General features: G+C 49.4%; 1 protein-coding gene across 21 annotated transcripts in view; it reads left to right on the forward strand.

Moving 5' to 3' along the window:
- The window catches only part of CACNA1G (calcium voltage-gated channel subunit alpha1 G), a 148,229-nt gene that overhangs the window by 89,337 nt on the left and 39,316 nt on the right, over positions 1-19,576 (forward strand). For all 21 annotated transcript variants that reach the window (XM_054083097.1, XM_054083079.1, XM_054083092.1 and 18 more), the window contains 7 exons: positions 428-612; positions 764-1,210; positions 6,955-7,055; positions 8,576-8,699; positions 11,569-11,637; positions 12,493-12,677; positions 18,212-18,338. In XM_054083097.1, the coding sequence (XP_053939072.1) occupies positions 428-612; positions 764-1,210; positions 6,955-7,055; positions 8,576-8,699; positions 11,569-11,637; positions 12,493-12,677; positions 18,212-18,338 (1,238 nt within the window). The remainder of the gene's footprint in view (positions 1-427; positions 613-763; positions 1,211-6,954; positions 7,056-8,575; positions 8,700-11,568; positions 11,638-12,492; positions 12,678-18,211; positions 18,339-19,576) is intronic.

Below are 19,576 nucleotides of genomic sequence, written 5' to 3' on the forward strand. Positions count from 1 at the left end.
GTGGCACGTTGATGCAGAGACACGTGATGGTGTTTGGGCTGTAACCTCCCCACCGAGGTCTGGGATTTTGGGCTCGCTTTGTAGGAACACCGGCAGAGGAGCCGTGGAGAAGGAGAATGGAGGGAGCCCAGCATGGGCAAGGAGGTCACCAGGGTTGGAGCTGGTGGGTGTTGGTGGGTTGAGGGGCAGCTGATGACAGCCTGCGTCTGCTCTCCTCTCCCATTGGCAGCTGATCCCTTTCCCGATTTACATCCCACTGCTCCCCTACAGCAGCACAGGCTTTCAGGTCTCCAGAAGGGCTTTTTGGCCCCCATCCTGTTGGCAGGAGGAGAGCCAGCAGCCCCGGGCAGCTGCTTTGCCTGCCTGAGAGCAGGTTGTAGACGCGCCCCTTGAGGTGTGAGAACTAAAACCCACTTGTGTCTTCCAGTGATGGCCCTGAGCGACCACCCGGAGCTGAAGAAGAGCCTGACCCCACCGCTCATCATACACACCGCTGCCACGCCGATGCCCATGCCCAAGAGCGCTGTGTTTGGAGATGCAGCACAAGGCTTCGAGTCCCGCCGGGCCAGTGGCATCTCCATGGATCCTGGTGCCTATGAGCTCAAGTCCCCGGTATGCACATCACCTCCTGCAGATGTTCAGTGCGTGTCTGTTGGGCTTACAGCGCTGTCTGTCCGTCCATCCACCCCAGCTGGCGCAGCAGCAGCCTGGTGTGGGGCTGTGGCGCGGGACTGATGCTCTCCCTGTCCGTTCCTTCCCCCAGCCCAGCACCCGCAGCTCCCCGCACAGCCCCTGGAGCGCCAGCGGTGGCTGGAACAGCCGCCGCTCCAGCTGGAACAGCATCGGCCGCGCGCCCAGCCTCAAGCGTCGGGAGCAGAGCGGCGAGCGCAGGTCCCTCCTCTCTGGAGAAGGGAAGGAGAGCTCAGAGGAAGGAGACAGCTCCGACGAGGAGCATTCCAGCCGGGCTGGTAGCTTCAACAGCTCTTTGCCTCATCGTATGGAGTCACTGGAAACAAAAGGCTCCTTCGACCTCCAGGATACCCTGCAGGTGCCTTCCCTGTACCGGACCAGCAGCATGCACAGCAGCCGGACCTCCACCTCCGAGCACCAGGACTGCAACGGGAAGACCTCTCCAGGTCTGCTGCTGCACCAGCTCCACCTGGATGACCCCCAACCAGACTGCGATGATGGTGATGATGAAGGCAACATGGTAAGGATATGCCAAACACTCGTTTGGGCTTTTTTCACTTGTGAAAGTAATGCAAGAACCAAGAGTGGGTGCAGAGCAGTGGCCCATTGCAAGGGTGGAGTCACCACAGAGCACACCAGGAGGTCGGTAGGCTCTGAATGCCACCAGCAGAACGATTGGCCTTGCGTTAAGTATTCCAGTGCTGTGTCAGACAGCTCATGATCAAATGATCAGAGCAAAACTCCCCAGGTTTAGTGAAGTAAAAGGTGCAGAGTGAAGGCTAAGCTCTTGGAAATCTATGCTTTTCTGGGTTTTTTTCCTTTTTTTCTTTCTTTTTTCTAAAATCAAGTAACTCCCCCTGCTCTGCAACTGTTATTCAGCTTTCTGCCTCCACACACAGCAGCAGACCATTTCTTTTGACATTAACAGGCAAGGAAAGGACAGGGGTTGCCCCCATTCCTGTGGCATTGCAGGTTCCATAGAGGCGATGATAATTTCAAAGGCTTTGCATTAATTCAATATGAAGAGGTTTTGGACCAATACGTGTCTCACTCTCTCGCCGAAAAATGCCTTTTAGGAAGAAAAGTGCTGCAAGCACAGGGAAGGGGCGAAGGTCCTTGCCTCTTTTGCCATGTGGATGTTGGTATCTGAAGGGAATAGAAGGAATTTGGCTGCTTTTCAGAAGTTTTTTGCGTGACTGGCAAAAAACTTGAGGTGCTTGAGCTGGTGGCGGGACACCTCTGGGGACTGTCTCATCAGGATGTCCTTGGGGACAGTTTGTGGGGGTTTTAGGATGCTTTCTGCCCTTCCCAGGTCTCTTTGTTTCGCTTTACCTTGTTCTCGTGCTTAAAAATGTGGTGGTCAGATGCGTCGTCCCTGGGGGCAACTCGTCCACAAAGCAGGTGGGTTTGGGGCACAGCCGTGTGATGGTAACCAAGGTGGTGCTGCGCTTTTGGACGTGATTTTACTGTATTTCACCAAGTTTGTTGTATGAAAATGGAATTTGGAGCATGTGAAGGGATGAGAAAGGCAGTGGTGACTCCAGAGAAGGAAGAGGAGGAGAAATCAGAGTTAGTGGTGGCAGAATGCAGTCACTCAGCTGTGAATCGCCTTTAGAAAAAGCCACTATCCCATTACATCTCCAGCATGGATCCTCAGCCCGGGATTTTTACCAATTGTCTTAACCTGGTTCTTAACCTCCATAAAATAAATTGAATTTTTAAGAAAAGGAGCAGTAATTATTTTGGAGGAAAGCACTATTAAAACTGATCGAGAGAGTGTGCTCTTTATCGCTAGCTGGGGATTTGTTTTCGTGCTCCAACATCTGCTGCTTTTTCCAGCTCACCTGGTCTGAACGAAAAATGGGTTGGGTTGGAAGGGACCTCACAGCCCATCCAGTCCCACCCCTGCCATGGGCAGGGACACCTCCCGCTGGATCAGGGGCTCCGAGCCCCATCCAACCTGGCCTGGAACCCCTCCAGGGATGGGGCAGCCCACAGGTCCCTTCTTTCCCCCGACCAGATCAGAAGTGAGTGCTCCCCTCCCTGCAGTGGACGTGGTGTGCTGGGATTTGTCCTCTCCCATCCCACACAGCCCCACAGCGCTGGTGGACTCTTGAATAAGATGCGTGTATTTAATCTTTATTACAGAGGCTGATTTTAGTGTAAACCTTCTGCGTGTCTGGTTAGACCAAAGGTGCCTCAATCCTCTTCCATGGCGTGGTCGGAAGCAAATCCCTAGGGAAAGAATAAGCAAGACAGGGTAAATGAATTGTGGCCCAGCTCACGGTACAGCCCCGCAGCACCCGGGGCATCCGCAGTGCCGTTCCTCCTGCTCTGAAATAGGGCTTCACTGCAAAGCACCAAACCAGGTGGATCGGAAAATATTGCTTCGATTAGTGGAGCGAGTCCCCAGGTTGCGGAGCTTCCCTTTGTGACTCCCTCCTGACACTCGAGGGGATTCTTTGCCCCCAAATTAGCCTTGAAAAAATCAGGAAAAAAGTCTTTCTTTTTTTTTCTTTTTTTTTAAATTGGAAAAATAAAATTCAGAACTCCCCCACCAATCAAAGAAGAAAAGAACTTGGCCTGTTATTCAGATCAAAGTAATCCTAAACCTGCCCTTCTGCAACGAAGCTTCCCATCGCTCCTGGCTGGGTTTGATTGCCTCTGCGCAGGAATGAAAGGAAGCACAAAGGCTTCGCTTGGATCACCCAGGCTCCCATTATATTAGTGCCACTCTGCTGCCTTCAATGAGCTTATTCTGAATTTACATCCCTCTGAGCAGCCAGAATCTGGCCCCGGTAGCTTTTCTCTCAGGAGGTGTAGGAGCAGGGGGTAGGAGTCATTGCATGGATGCAGACAGGGAGAAACTTCCCAGGGCGGGTGATCTGCTGCCCAGTTGGGTCCACTGGGACTGAGATCGGGAATCTGCTCCGACTTCTGTGATGTTCACATCTGCTGGATTTTGGATGCTTTTGGGTGCTTTCCTACCGTGGAAAAAGGAAGAAAACCCCAACTTACTGAGTCCTTAGAGCAGAATCTGCATCCCAATGCATCCCCTCCTCCCAGGGAACAAACCCCTCGGCGGGATTGCAGCTCCTTTCCCGGTGCCTATTGCACTTTTTCCTGTGGCGTGTGGTGCAGCCACTCCCCAGCCCACCCCAGCCTGCTCCCACTGCATATTTAACGTTAAATAACGAGGTCCTGAGTGCCTCTGTGCCGCTTCCAGCTTGCCTGGAGATCCGGTGCTGCTCGTAGAGTGTTTTTCTGTAGTTCCCTCCCCATCTTTTTAATAAATCTTTTATAAATTTATGCCTTGCCCTGACTCTGAGGAGCGCCTCAGTCATCTTTTAAAGCCAACTGCCTTTCATCCTGCCCTCAGAAGTACATTAATATCTGAAAGTCCTACCAAAAAATGCAGCTATTTATCTGCAGCTCTGCTAGCCGTGGGCTCGGGGGCCCCGCGAGGACGGTGCAGGCGGCATCGCTGCCTCGTGCCGAAGCCCATCCCACTGCGCTTGGCCCCCGCCTGCGCGCCCAAGGAGGACCTTGGGTGGGATCACCCACGGGGATGTTGTCTAAATCACTGGCAACTGAGTTAAAGGGTAGTTTTCTTCATCTTTATTCATCCTGTCCAGGTGTGTTTTATGAACAAATAGATCTGATTTAAACCACGTAATTGATCCATGGTGTTGAACATAATGCAGGCTTGAGCAGCAATCAGCATGATTGTAAGCAGTCGATGCGTGTCTGGACCTCGCCGAGAAAGCGTTTGATGGGACTTAGGCTGGAAAGGCTCGGGGTTTGTTTCACAAATATCTTACATTTGGCTCAAATTAACTGAACTGCGCTGTTGCATTGGAGTAATTCCTTTGACTTCAGATCTCTGCGGATGTTCTTGGCCCCGTACGGAGCAGCCTGGCTGCAGCCCTGGCTGAGCCGGCCCTGGTGCTCACCCTTACCCTGATCCAGTGAATAGACAAGCAGGATGGAAGATCACTTTTTGTCTTTGTTATCTGATTTAGCCCATGAACTGCAAGCTGCAACAATTAACCAAACCCCAAAATATCTTTGGCATTAAAATTGGACAAAAGGGATATAAAGAAGCATTCTGTGCTGCTGACGCATTACCATTCACTACAAATCCCCATGATAAATACCAGAACTGCTTTGAATAAAAGACACTTCTGGAAACCTTCCAGCTCTCAAAACCAACTGGACCGAGTGGCAGCTATTGCTCCGTGTCCAGAGGCTGGGGTTGCAGTCGCTCTTCTCACCGCACCTTTGAGCAGACACCTGAGTTTTATCCATTTACTTACTTGCCTTTGTTAAATCTATGGAAAATTAAACTAGCCAGGCTGCTCAGAGGGATAACACAACCCCAAGGACGCATGCTCTATTAAATACGGGTTAGAGAAAAGGGAGCCGTTCCACCTCTTTGCCTGGAGTTGGAAAAAGGAGGTGAAAGCAGCCAAGATGTGGCCAAAACCTATGGTGTGCTGTGGTGTGGTCTGTGCTTACGTAGAACGGGAAGGGAAGGACGGACAGCTGAAGGAGAGGGGTAGAGAGATGTAGCTTTCTTCTTTATTATTCAAACTTTTTATGTTACTTGTACAAGGTGGTTGTGGTTTTCTGAAGGGTTCGGGTTGTTGCCGAGTGCTTTCATTAAAACGGACACTACAGCAGCTATTACCCATCGCTAATGAGGCCCCTGGCTGAGTGCATATAGGAACAGAAAGCACTTCTGCCATTCCACTCAATTACCCTAACAAATCCCATTTTTACAGCCCAGAGTACCTCCATTTGCGAACAGTTTGGTTCCAAATGAGTTCCCCCTCCCTGTTTCCAGGATTAAATAAATAAATATGCCTCAGCCCTGGGGTCTGGGTGCTCCTGGGTGCAAGTGGCGATTCCTGTGCTGTGGTTCACACCCCTCTGCGTGCTCACAGCTCTGAGCATCTGCAGAAGAAAGCTTCAAAGAGCCTGAGCAGCCAAGTTTCCACATCCAAGCCCAGGTGGTAGCAGAGAAATAAGGATAATGAAAGAGCAAGGATTCATTTTTATTTATCTGTCAATGCAAAGCACTGTGTGACGTTGCGTACGCCGGTCTGTGGATTTATCTTCTGCTGCTTCGATTTGGAAGGGTGAGGGAAACTGTGATGTGGTGGGCAAGATGTTTCTGCTGGTTGTCCATGGTGAAGGTGCTAGCTCTGCAATGCCAGTTGGATTAAAGATCCTTACCTCCCCTTAGAATCATAGAACAGAATCATTAGACCTTTGAGATCCTCAAGTCCAACCGTACCTGTCCACTACTAAATCATATCCCTAAGCAAAAGTCTGCCCTGGAGACCCAAGGATGAGAAGGCAACAAGATCTGTTCCAGAGGCTGTTGCAGCTGGGTGTGAGGCTTTCCCAGTGTCCAATTTTTCATGTCTGTAGTTGACCTGTTGGCCAAGGCTTTTGCAGTTTGCCCTCCTGGCCTTAAATGACCTTGCAGACGGTCTGAAACGTAAGTATGTGTGGCCGAGGATGCACTGTGGTTTCAAGTAGGAATTAATTTGCGGGAGTCGGATGGCCCGTGTTCATGCAGAAGGTCAGGCTGGCCACAGTGTTCCCGTCTGGCTTTATAATCTCCCATCTCATCTGTTCATGCTGAATGAGAGGCAGATGCTCAGCGTTGCATTCCCAGACCAAAACTCAGGTCCCCAAATGATTTCTTCAGTTTTCCAGTGGTCCACGGACACAGGGCTTGGCTGAGCAAGAAGCGGGGCTCTATCCCTCTCCTCCCTTTATAACCTCTGACATAAGCATTATATGTACTTAAAAAAAACCCCAACCAAACAACAGAAAAAAAAAGAACAAAAACCTTAGAAGATTCAGGCAATCATCTGATGAGTATCGGGAGAGACTGGGGCTGATCAGAGTGGTTTATCAGTTCTCTGGGAACAGGATTTTGTTTACCACGGTTGTCCTCTTGGCTAACTGTGTGCCAGCTCCAGTTATTGTGCAGAGGAAGAAGCGAGACCAAACCCTGGGAGCTCGTAGGGCCAGCACAGCCCTCGCCGAGCTGCCAGAACTCTTTCCCCTGCCCAGCGGGGTCATTTTCGGTAAGATCATTTCATTTCAGGTTTACTGAGTTCTTGGAAATGTGTATTCAGTGAAAAACTGCCCCGAGTCCTTCACTTGGAAGCATTGGGGGTTTATTGTTTTAACAGTTCTCTCTGCGTTTTCCTCCCCGTACATTTCTGCCGTACATTTCCCTCCTAGAACAAAAGGGACCGCATGAAGGCGTGGGTACGGGCACGTCTCCCTGCCTGCTGCAAAGAGAGAGACTCCTGGTCCATCTACATCTTTGCTCCTCACTCAAGGTAAGGCAGCTGCGCGTGAGCAGTGGTGGTGTACGGGGTGTGGGTGCCCTCTTCATGGTGCCTCCTCAGCCCACATGTCCCCGATGGGGTCTCTGTGTGTCATAGAATGATAGAACGGTTTGGTTGGAAGGAACCTCTCAGCCCATCCAGTCCCACCCCTGCCATGAGCAGGGACACCTCCCACTGGATCAGGGGCTCCGAGCCCCATCCAGCCTGGCCTGGAACCCCTCCAGGGATGGGGCACCACCGCTGCTCTGGGCAACCTGGGCCAGGGCCTCCCCACCCGCACAGCAAAACATTGCTCCCTGATATCTCATCTCAATCTCCCCACTTTCAGCTGACAACCATTCCACCTCATCCCAATCCCTGCCCTCCCTGATCCAGAGCCCCTCTCCAGCTTTCCTGGATCCCCTTTCAGTGCTGGAAGCTGCTCTAAGATCTCCCCAAAGCCTTCTCCTTCCTTCTCCGCTGTTACACTGGGGTCACACAGAAGACAGCTGTCGGCTGTCGAGAGCTGTCCTGGGGTGGGCATGGCCCTGGCATAGGAGCTTCCCGTAGAGACCCAAAGCCCAGAGCATGGCTACAGCTCTATCAAGTTCATCGTTTGCTTTGTCAGTGATGCCAATGCTCTGCAAATTTTTCCCTTGACGGAGCACGGGGAGTTTGACGCAAGGGGAAAGGTGCTGCATTAAGCAGATCAACCTGAATTTGCCTGCAGTGCATACTTAGAACACAACAAAGGACCCTCCTCGACCTCCTAAATCTGCCTGGACTTCTCTGTCCTCTCCCTTCCGTTCCTCCTTGCCTCCGCAACCCCCAGAAAACACCATCTCCTCACCTGCAGGCCCCCAGCTCTGCCCTTCCCAAAGCCCACCACACCAGGGCCATCTGGACTCTGGACTCTCCTGCATGTTCCTCTGGACAAGCACCCACGCTCGAGGGTTCTCCGTGGTCGAGCCCGTGGGCCCTGGGCAGCATTTGAGTTCATTCATACAAAGATTAGAGAGATTTTCAGAAACAGACTTTGGGAAATGTAATACGGTATTATAAATCCCAGGTCAGTGTACAGCCATCTGTCACAATAAATAGCTTCTGTCCCTTTGTTCCGTGTGCGCTCAACCCTTACAGGCTTGCTGGGAGTATTTTATTCCTTTATTTAAGCTAAACCTGAGCACTACAGACCAGGTAGGGGGTTGGATCCAAACCTGGGTGCGTGTCTGAGTTGTGGAAGTTTCCGAGTGACCCAAAGGCCCCTATGAACATTGCCAGGGCTTGAAATTCCATAGCCCAGTTCTGTAGCTCGGATCCCTTTCTATTCCTGCCCCGATCTGCCAGCAGTGTGAGGCTCTGCCAGGGAGGGGATTGGGAGATTGTAGCTCATCTGCTTTGCAAACGGAGCACTCGATTCCCCTGCCACGCATTGAACTGCTGCGTTTCTCCCCAACCATGCGAGCATTAATAGCTGGTCTGTGCGTCCTCTTTTTCTTTTCTTTTTTTTTTTTTGTCTTCTTTCTTGGCAGATTCCGTCTGATGTGCAATAAAATCATCACACACAAGATGTTTGATCATATCGTCTTGGTGATCATTTTCCTGAACTGCATTACCATTGCCATGGAACGACCCAAAATCGAGCCTCACAGTGCTGTGAGTTTCTGAGGTTGACCTTCTCCTGCACCCCTTGCGGGGCCAACGCTCGTGGGTTGGACCCCATTGCTCTGCCCTTTCTTTCTCTTTTTCAAATGGGAAACTGCCAACAGCCCTTGCGTATCCTTTGAATCAGGTACAGCAGCTCTCCTGCTCCCTACGCAGCGTCCTTTTAAAGTACAAGAGCAGAGCTTGTGGCCTGCAGTGTAGCGAATATCCCATTTCTGCAAGTACGATCAAGGTTTTAACACATGACATAAGCATGACATCTGTCTCAGTTTCCTTCTCGGATGATCCTTCAAACACTTTTCCTGTCTCAACACAATGTTCGCTTCTTCCATCTGTTCTCCACGGGCACGTATGTGTGGTGTGAAGGGAATGGGGGAAGCTGTTCATTTCATACTCTTCTCTCCCCTTTGTGTATCAGCTTTGTTGTGACACAACCGAATTGATGCGCGCACGACAATGGCAGTTTCCCCCAACCGCTTTGTTTTAATAGACTGCGTAAGGATTCCTCAAACCAGATCCTCCCAGCACCAACATCCATCAACAGGAAGGACAGGATATTCCTGTTGCACTTTTACTTTAGCACAGGTTGGGGCTGAGAGGTACGCTGGGCTCTCGCTGACGTATTGGGAAAGACTGCTCATATCGCAGTCATATAGAAACCTGTTTTGTTGATGTAGGCGTGTCAGGCTGTTCGTTTTTGTGGATCTTCAATGTAAGACCTTAAAACTGGAGTCTTGGCTGCTCCGTGCCTATTTTAAGCTTTTCCTAGTACCTAGTAATCCTCCTTGCGTGATAGTTTGCCCAGCGGCCCCTCCCCTAAATCCATTTGGGTTTTTTTGGTTGGAGTGCACCAACTCGCAGCTGCAAGAAGAGAAAGGACTTTCTATCAGCTGCTCTAGCAGGAGGAAATCACACTGCTGTTCCCCAAATGGGGCAACGTCCCTTGAAATCCTAAATGCTTCTTTGGAGCCCCTTGCCACGTCCTCTGAGAGTCACCATTCACCAAGGCTGGCTCCAAGAGGAACTGTAGTGACATGGAGGTGAAGGGAACGGGGCGATGTGCCCGAGTCAGAGGAGACCACAGCAAAGAGCAGCAGCAAAAAAACTCAGCACTTCGTGTATGAGAGGAGGATGAGCTGTGGTGTCCCTGGCCATTGAGAGAGGGCAGAGGAAAAGAGGCAGGGGCAGCTGTGAGGTTCATCAGCATCAGGTGATAACCAGAGGAACCAAAATGAGTCACCCAGGGCTGGAGCTGAGCTGGAGACCAGTCTGGGAGCAGCAGTGAGGAGAAGGGGATCCTGAGCAGTGGGTAGGGAGAAAGGGAGCCAGCAGGAGGGTGCAGACTCTCCCTGTGCTGATGGAGCTCTCATCTGGAAACCAAGAGAGTTAGTTTAGCTTGAGTTGTTTAAAATAATTATACTTTACTTCCCCGAGCTGTGTATTTTCGAACTGCTTCAAGCCAGTTCTCTTTCCCTGTCCCAGTTTCACTTGGCTTATCGGAACAGGGGATGTTGTTGCTAGCCAACACGCGCTTCCCGTTGCAGAGTGTGCAACATGGGCCAGGGAGATTATCCTTCAAAATAGCCACATGCTTGCCAGAGAGGAATGTAATATTCTCTGTCTCTCCTCCATGCTATTGCTGTTTTATCTCCAGCTCCACAAACAGGTCCCTACCCTCTTTCTCCCACACACTGCCTGCCCCTCTACAGCTGTCTTTTGTGTGGCAGTCAGCTGACGGCTGGAGATGTTTCCTATCACAGCTCGTGCAATCACAGTGCAGGTCTAGGACCTAATTAATTATGGACCCAGTATGGAAACAAGCTACTCTGTGGTTCCTGAGTCACTTTCAGTAAATCATGATCTGGCAAGCGAGAGAGTTGCCAAGGTATTTTGTCTTGTTTAAATTGCATCTCATTTTGAGCGAGAGTTCTGCATCTCTTACAGGACTGCTCTGGGGGGAGCAGCAGGAATAAATCCCAAATTGTTATTAGCAGAACTGGGGCTGGTTCAATTGTATGCCCACATGCATACACGCACACGCATCATCTTTCCTCCAATCTCCACTTTTTGCTGTCCATTTCTCAGTACAGGCAATCAGAGCTTGTTCAGGGATTAGGGAAAAGTGTAATTTATTTAATGATCATCATTAAAAAGAAGGTTGCTGCTAACCTACAGATAGGGAACCAGTCCATGGTCTCATCTGTAATCACTCACTGCTATTGCCGAGCGGTGGCAGCGAGGACTGCATGGGCTGGTGGATAGCGCAGGGGACTTCAGAGATGAGGCTATTGGGCTTCATGCCCAGGTCTAGCCTGTGGCTTTGGGCAAGTGAATCAACCTTCTGGGGGCAGGTCTCTGCCAGCATAACCCCCCAGAACTTCACTGCCTTTGGTGTAGCTGTGACAACTCATGCCAGCTGTGGTTCAGCATCCCATGGGTCCTACTTGCCTTGTGGCGCAGCCACGCTAATATTCATTTAATTTCTTGGAGAACTGGGAGCTGGGTGGTATTTGCACTGTGCAATGATGCTCTGATTCTATGTCCCCATCTCTGCCTCATGCGGGGCTGGGGACATTGGGGACGTTGGGGACGTTGGGGACGTTGGGGGCGTTGGGGACGTTGGGGCAGGTGCTGGCAGCCGCCCCTGTCCATGGTGCTGACACAGCCCCGGGCGGTGCAGAACCGTCCAGGGCGGAAGGCTCTAAATATTTGGATTTTCCCCTCTTTGAGAGCAAACTGTCTGAGTTGTTTCAGCACAGAAGCTGGAGAAGAGTTAGCAACCGCCCAGATATGCACAGGGAGAATCACAGCTGCAGAGGGCAGGAATTAAAATGTTGTCTCTCATTTTCTTTTCTTGTAGGAACGGATTTTCCTAACGCTCTCCAACTACATCTTTACAGTTATCTTCCTGACAGAGATGACAGTTAAGGTAAATGAAGCTGGAGGATAAGTGTACCTATATGATATTAATGGTATTTTATTGTGATGGAATGGCAAGACCTCTAGGTCTACCAGCTACGAGTGAGGTTCCTCTTTTGAGTCGTATTCAAATTCCCACCGCGTGCCTTATTCTGAGCACGTTTTACATCAGAACAATTTTACAGAAGTTGCTCTTGATTTACACCATTATATGAGCAATAGGATGCTTCAATTCAGCAATCCTTTCCTATTCAGCAAAGCTCTTGAGCACATACTTAACTTCAACCATGCATGTAAGTCCCATTGTCTTCAGCAACCAATTGTCCTCAACAACCTAAGCAGCTATATGCTTTCCTGAGGAGGGGGGGACTTAAGCACATTGAAACACTTTGCTGGATTTGAGGCAGGAGGCTCAGAAACCCATTGCTGTAAATCTCTCTTGTGTAATTCATAATCATCTCACAGAACAATTGCTCTTTCTTTGGAAAGTTTCTCTAGTTTCTTTATTTGCAAAGCTTGTAAATGATTGCTGTGGGTCAGCCACTCTGTACCTTTATTCCAGCTGTCTGTAAGAATAAATTACAGTCAAACCTTTTATGCTAGAAGTAAAGGAAGAGTTTTGTGCGGGTAGCTTTAGCTGCGTTAAAAATACATCAGCTGTAAGGGACAATCTGAGGTGTTTCTGCAGAGGTATTTTTACAGTTCTTGCAATACAACACTTGCTGATTTGTCTAATTAGGCTCCTGTACTGGGAAGCAAATGGGCTCTCAGACTCGTATCTGTAAATAATGCGTTCTCAGCAGATTGCTAACTGGAAGAAACATTGAATGCCATAGTCATTTGTTGCAACTTGGTGTCTGGGCAGGTGGTGGCACTAGGCTTGTGTTTTGGGGAGAAAGCCTACTTGAAAAGCAGCTGGAACGTGTTGGATGGGGTTCTGGTTCTCATCTCCGTCATCGACATCCTGGTCTCGATGGTGTCAGACAGCGGCACGAAAATCCTGGGGATGCTAAGAGTTCTGAGACTGCTGAGGACGCTGCGGCCCTTAAGGTAAGCAGAGGATGAGGAAGACCTAAAAGAGTGGAAGGTGTGTGTGTGCCCAAGGGAAAGTTGAGCCTCTCCTGCAAGCAGCAGCATTCGTGCAAGAGAAGGAGCAGGTGAGACAAGGGCACGGCGTCTGTCGCCACCATTGTGCCCAGTCTCCTGCTGCTCTGCAGACAACGAGTGTCCGCAGGTCTTGCAGAGCCGCAAGGAGCTCTGGGCGCTCGCTGTGTTTTGAGACTGGCCGAAAGTGCAGTAGCAAACTGATCAATGCCTCTTTTGCTCATTAAAACACACATCCCCTGCTATTTGTGCTCTCATTTGCTCTGTGTAAATTGCAGCTTAACAGCTTCTTCCCCCCCTTTTCCTTCAGGCAGTCAATGGCTTTGGTAACAAAGAGGGAAATGAGTAGCAGGTGGCAGACCATTTTTAAGGAAGAAGAAACTAAACTGTTGGTTAACCTAGAATGCAAAGAAGCTGGGTTTTTTTCCCACAGTTCCCCATTAATTTTACAGAGACGTTTAGTTAGAAAATTGCCCAGATGAGATGAAAGCAATTGTCCTGTTAACTTGGTCCCCCGTCTCTGGCAGCAGAGGTATCCCATGCTCCCAGGGCTGGCGCCCTCCTGACAAGAACCTGCCCGAGAACCAACCATTTCCAAACAGGCATCTGTTTTGTCCTGTGCCCCAAGGCATGAAGGTTTCTCTCCATGCTAAATGCAGTCCCTCTTTAATACCATTGTTGCTGCTCTTGTTATGCAGCAGCTAATAAACCTTCCTGCTCAAAGCATCTTTGTGTTCCTGTCATATCTTACTGCTGCTTCCTTCATAAAAGGTTCGCTTTGAGTCAGGGTTTTCTTTCAGGACAGAAAAATAGGACCCTGCTTTCTGACAGAAGATGTTGTTTTACTACCCCTGTGCGAATACGAAGCCTAAATAACAATAGCCAGGCCTATACGTAGATCTTTCAGATATTCTCCACAGCTACGAAAGGCGTTCCGTTAAACCGAGCTGTTTATATGTTGTGCCTGGCGAGCTTTGGGATGTGAGCTGCTTTTAATCATTTGTATCCGGACAGATAGAGCCATCGGGGCGGTTCAGCTCTCTGACCATGCTACTAGACTGTCTGCCTACTGGCTCCAATTAAGACTTTATTCTCCTCATGCGTCTCCTGGCATCTCCACGTCAACTGTAGTTTCTCGGGGCAGTTTCTGCCAGGCAGCTGGTTTGGTACATCTGCTCTGCTCTTCTGTTTCGTTTGATTTTTGACCTGTGTTAAGAAAACCTACAAAATAGTCTGAGTAGCTCTGGTTAAAAGGAGGATCGATTTCCTGTCTCTGAACTGTGGAATGCAAGTTTCTCTTTTGAAGGTGTGTAGTTAAATCAAGTCTAGAGGAAGAGGCTTGGGTTGTAGTGAGCTCTACTAGAGTCACCTAACTACTTAACCTAGTAAAAGCCCTGTCTGCTTCTTTGTGGGTCTGTGGGTCTGCCTGACCAGGACGTGGTTCTTCATTTGCTCGAGCCTTTCTCTGCGTTCATCTATGTGCACAAGTAGCTTGCGGTTGAGGGGGACGGTCCACTGAGTAACTGCAGGCTGGAGGAATACCTGCCATCTGGAGCATGTGCAGGATTGGGCTCTTCCATTGCTATTCCGCTCCTGTTGGCATTTGATATGTTTTCTCAAGAGAGCCCATGAATGTTTTCAGCCAACATGCTGCTTTCTACTACAAAGGAAGTGTACAGCAGCAAAGCCCATTCCCTAAATATGGTCACAATCAGTTCTATTCCCCTGTAATTAGATTTGTAGGAAATGAAAACGCAGCCATCAAACCAGGGGCTTTTCAGTAAGTCATAAATCTCCGCATGTGGAAACCCATCTGCCTCTGCGGTGCACATCTGGGCTGCCCTGAGCGCCACTGCCCGCAGCTGCCCGCTCTGCCTTTGCTGCCGGCTGTGCCGCGTGGCTCGGGGATCTGCCTGGGATGTTCAGCTGGGTCAACGTGGGATGACAGCTGGGACAGGTGACCTGAGGTCTTTGCTCACCATCGCTCCAGTCCCCATGTCCTAGTGAAGTCCCCTGTGGAGACAGAGCCGATGTTGTTCCTTTCCAGAAAGACACAGGGCAGAGACCAAAGTGAATGTTTTGTCCCTTACAGAGGTGCTAACCTGGCTCCTTCTGGCCTCGCTTTCCGTGGGCACTCGGGGACAGGGCTGCAGGGTGAGCGCCCTCGGTGAGAATCCAAGCCATGGCTCCTGAAGGACAGCCCTCATTATCTCTGCGTCGGCTTTCCTGGCTGATGATCTGAAGGGGTTCTTCTTGCAAAAGATCTTCGTTCTGTCTCTTATTTTCTCCTGTGAAAGCAACCCCGTTGCTTTACGTGGCGCACGAACCCATGCGTGCTCGTGTCTTTCACACAGGCATTAAAAAAATGTGTGTGCCAATCGTGGGCTTTTGATTGCATGATTGATTATCAGCCTTCAAATTGAATCCATGCGGATCCAAGCCCAGCTTTATGAGCACAGTTCCAAAAACATATTTGTGAAGGAGTGACATTTAAAGATATTTCCATGACCCTCTGATGTTTCAGCCAGTAGAGGGATTGCTTATACAATAACATTCCTTCCTAATGTGTTCAACCTGCTGTTGTTGGGATCGAGTGTTGTAGCTTAAGATACGAGAGCAATCAAAACTGAAAATGTATTCAGGATTAATGTGGATGGACCTCGGTGCTGGTTTGCTCTGCAGAGCCTGGGCTTTGACTTCCAAAGCAGGTGGATAAATTATTCACTTTTGATACCATTGCAGTATAAAATAGTAATTTCACAGCCTCTCTTCGATACCATATTATCACCTTGGCTAATTTTTTTTTAATCCATGGAGGAAGGTCTTCATTAACATTGATCTGCTACTTCATCCAAGCGCTGCTTCTTCCGAGAGCTCTGATCAGCCAAGCAGGCTTAAAAGGAGTCGATGTGATCCGGCTGGGGTGGGGCTGGCACTGGGTTCCGAGTGTCTCACACCAGGGGTTTAACAGCACTGGGAGTGCTGAGACCAGCAGAACAGGGAGAAGCTCGAGGGATTAACATTTCCTCTCACTGAAAAATGACAATAAAAAAAGGTCTCATTTCAATTTCCCCATTTGTCATACGCCCTAATGCAGGCTGGAATTGTCCTGAGTGCAGCCTCAGCGAGTTTACAGCTCTGGCATGCCCAGAGGGCTCCAAATCAGCCGGATCCCTCAGCAATAAATTGCAGGAGTGGTGGGTCAGATAAAATGGATTTACAAGCCCGAGACCAGCAGGACCTTGGGCAACAGTGATGAGGAGCGGGGACGGTGTGTGTTGAGATATTGGAGCTGACACTAATAATCTGGAAGTGCTGAGGATGTCATTGGGACTTCGTAGGGAGTTCTCAGCCTCTCAGGAGAGCAGCAGGAGGCTTTGCGCAGACTTGCCTCGATGCTGCATCGGGCCCGTAGTTTGAGGCATCTCCAATGTCTGAAGGTTTTTATTAGTAAGAACTATTATTTTTCAAAATCTTTTCAGTCTTCTCTCCCTGCAGGGCTGGAAACTGCACTGACACAGAGCTAAACTGGCGGCAGCTTTTTACCTTCATGCATTCTCATCTGAGGATTCCCTGGTTAATCAGAACTCTGAAAGCAGCCAAATGCAGCAGTTTCTCAGCCCTTTTTTCTTTCCTCAACGCACATGACTTTGCAAAGTCAGACAAGTAACCTCGTATTTCTCTCTCTGCTGGATACCAAATAGTATCTCACAAGGGAAATCACTGTATTATTTCTAGAATAGGCTTTCTTAATAAGCGTTCGAGAAAATTATTGACTTTAGACTCTGAAGACTAAATTTCTTCCTTGTCCCCCAAAATTTAAGGATGCTCCAGTAGTTTAGACCACTGGTATTCAATTTAGAAGACCTGAGTTTGGCTCCATCCTCTGTGACAGTGATCAGGATACCTAACTCGGGATCCCTAAAGGCAGCAAAGTGCCTCATCTCCATCAAAATCACTGGAAATGAGGTGCTTGAGTATCTCTGAGAAGATCCTCCCATGCCTCAGTGTCCCAGTTGCAGTATTTCACTCTGGACTGCGTGAGGGTGATGGGTAGGTCTCTGGGCCATCTGAGGACCCAGAAGAGCAGTTCAGCCTTAGCCTACCCAGGGCTGCATGGGGTGCACACCATCCTCTCAGCCTTGAGTAACCTTCTGCTCCCTGAGCCAACTCATTCCCTAAAATAACCCGGATCTGAACCTCAGGAAAGCCAAAGTGTCGAAACGAGGAGCTACAACAGCTACCTGGGAGAGATGCCCAGCATGAGGAATAGCTGCATCTGCCTTTTGGGTTTCACTGGTATGGGAACAGATTCAAGTACCACCGTCTATTTCTCTTTTAAAATAATAATTGATTGATTTCGAGTAAATATTTAACCAAAAAAAAAAGGGAAACAATTTCTAGGTTCTCAGGAAACTGTTTAAAGCCAACAGGTTTTGAAAGACCTGGTGGCTGCACGCTGAGCTCTGTGGTTTGCTCTGCAGCAGGACGAGGTTGGTCAGGCTTGGCTGGGGTTCTGGCTAAGGCCATGTATGTCCAGCACGTGTCCATGGGGACCTCTGCTGGGAGCACCATAGCCTGGGACAGGGAGAGAGGAGGACAGCTTGGGTTCTCTCCAGGCAGCAAAACTCCAGCTGGGCTTCAGGTGGTGCAGCCGGATGGGGCGAAACGGGAGAGGTGGGAAAGGGCTCCATGGCAAAAGAGAGAACCAGGCAGGAAAAGGGAGGTGGGCACGTTTGTGGCACTTCTCAGTGCCGAATGTTCCAAGGAGTCACCAGCCAGAACCCAGAAGCACAGAAGTTCTCTCCCTCTTGCACAGCAGACAGTTATTTCTGCCTTGGGAAACCGTGGTTTCTGTGGCATCAGTATAAATTGATTTACAACGCTAGTGAAATGCTTAATTCGTATAAACGTATACAGGAATGGACACTGGGAGGCCCTCTCTTTGCAGTCCTGGACACGCTGCAGGCGTAAAGGTGTGGTTTGTGGATGGCCCAAACCAAGAGGCTGAATCTCAGGGAAGGTGTGATCGAGGCTGGGAACCTAGAGAGTTCTTTGGACCAAAAGATAGGAGAAGGAAAATGCCAAGGCTTGAATGTAGTGAATGGTGACCAGATGATGCTGATCATCAAATGGATCAAGAATAGGTAGTGGGTTAGGTTAAAACCATCATTCCCAGTTTGAAAAATATGGGACATGTATCTTCCTTTCCTAGATCCTTCTACAGTGACTTTTCTGCCTGGCTTCTCATATCTAGTCTCCCTGTCCTTCCTTTATGCAAAGCTGTATGTGTAGGCAGAGACCCTTTTTTCCCTCAAACACCTCCATGATCTCACAGGTCAATGTTCCAGCACTGCATTTTCCATCGTGATGTTTGAGTTATTTACCATTCTAAAAATATTCCCTAATGCTGTTTTCTCCACGTCTCTCTTGATAGGAGGTAGGACTAATGTAGCTTTTGTGCTTAAATGCCCCTACAGAGTCATTAGCCGAGCCCAAGGGCTGAAGCTGGTGGTGGAGACTCTCATGTCATCCCTGAAGCCCATTGGAAACATTGTGGTCATCTGCTGTGCCTTTTTCATAATCTTTGGGATCCTGGGAGTTCAGGTGAGTCCCCTGCAAGCCTGGCACCTGATCCGAAAGCATCACAAGCCCCAGATCACCCCACAGCTGGGTATCTCTGCCACACTATAAGCCGTTATGGAACTGAGCCAATGGGACGTTTGGCTTTCTTGGGGAATGCTTCTTGCTCCTAGTGAGGAGGAAGCACGGTTCCTATTATTAGTTAGCCAATTAAAACCTCATTAACAATTCCAACCCAGCAACAGCGGCCCAGCGACGCGCGTTCCTAGCCATAGCTGAAGGAGCAATGGTTGGAGCCAGTGAGTGGGGCTGGTTTTGCCTCTCTGGTTCCGTCAAGGTCCTCTCTTCATCTTTAGAAATGCGTACTGAGTTTTGAATCTGGAACTTTGCTGTCGTTAACAGCCTGGAATGACTCACCCCCAAGGGCTCCTGTGGCTCTTGGCGCCCCCACCCCAGCAGCACATCATGGCCTTTCCAGTGCTCTCAAGACACATTCATTCCTGACTTCCACATCTTGGCTACGTGGCACTATTGATGCATTGAACTTTCTTGAAGCTTCCCTGTTGTACAGAGTGCACAAAAGCCGTCACGGTGACCCCCTCAAAGGCGCAGAATGGGCTTCATCCCTTCCCTACACAAGGACTTCTGCCTGCAGTAGGATGTGGATCAATAGATTTATCCACTTTCTTCCCCTGGTCTCGCCACGGGAGGGTCGGGCTTGAGGCATGACGTGCACCACCAGAAAAACTCTGCTCAGGGGAACTCTTAAATCCCATTCCTGTTCCATCTGGGAGATAACATAGGAACATCTCCCCTCCACTGTTCTTCTAGGTATAAACCAATGGGGAGATAGAAACTCTCAAACCTGAGAGTGTTGGTTTGTAAACTCCAGAGGGACCTCGACCTGGAGATTTACTCAGATTCTGACAGTTTGTGTAACTGAAATGGTGCAGAAATAGCAATTTCTGAGTCTGCTTCCTGCCAGCTTTGCTGGCAATAGCCTCACTCCCCGGAGCGCAGGAACCCCCAGTGGGGAAGTGGCCGTTCCCAATGCAATCGGTTTCTCGTTACCTGAGCAGAAGCGATTGTTTCATATAAATATTCTGACATAATGCTTATTTCTTTCTGAAGTTTATCTGATCCATCACCACCAGCTTTGGGAAGCGGCTCGGTTTGGTGTTGTTTTGGAGAGGTATCTGATGTAATATTTTATACTAATATACTGTTTAAATAATAAATACAGCATTGAGAGTAAACAGAGA

Source organism: Cuculus canorus, chromosome 18 (assembly GCF_017976375.1).
Source record: "Cuculus canorus isolate bCucCan1 chromosome 18, bCucCan1.pri, whole genome shotgun sequence".
Classification (NCBI taxonomy): domain Eukaryota; kingdom Metazoa; phylum Chordata; class Aves; order Cuculiformes; family Cuculidae; genus Cuculus; species Cuculus canorus.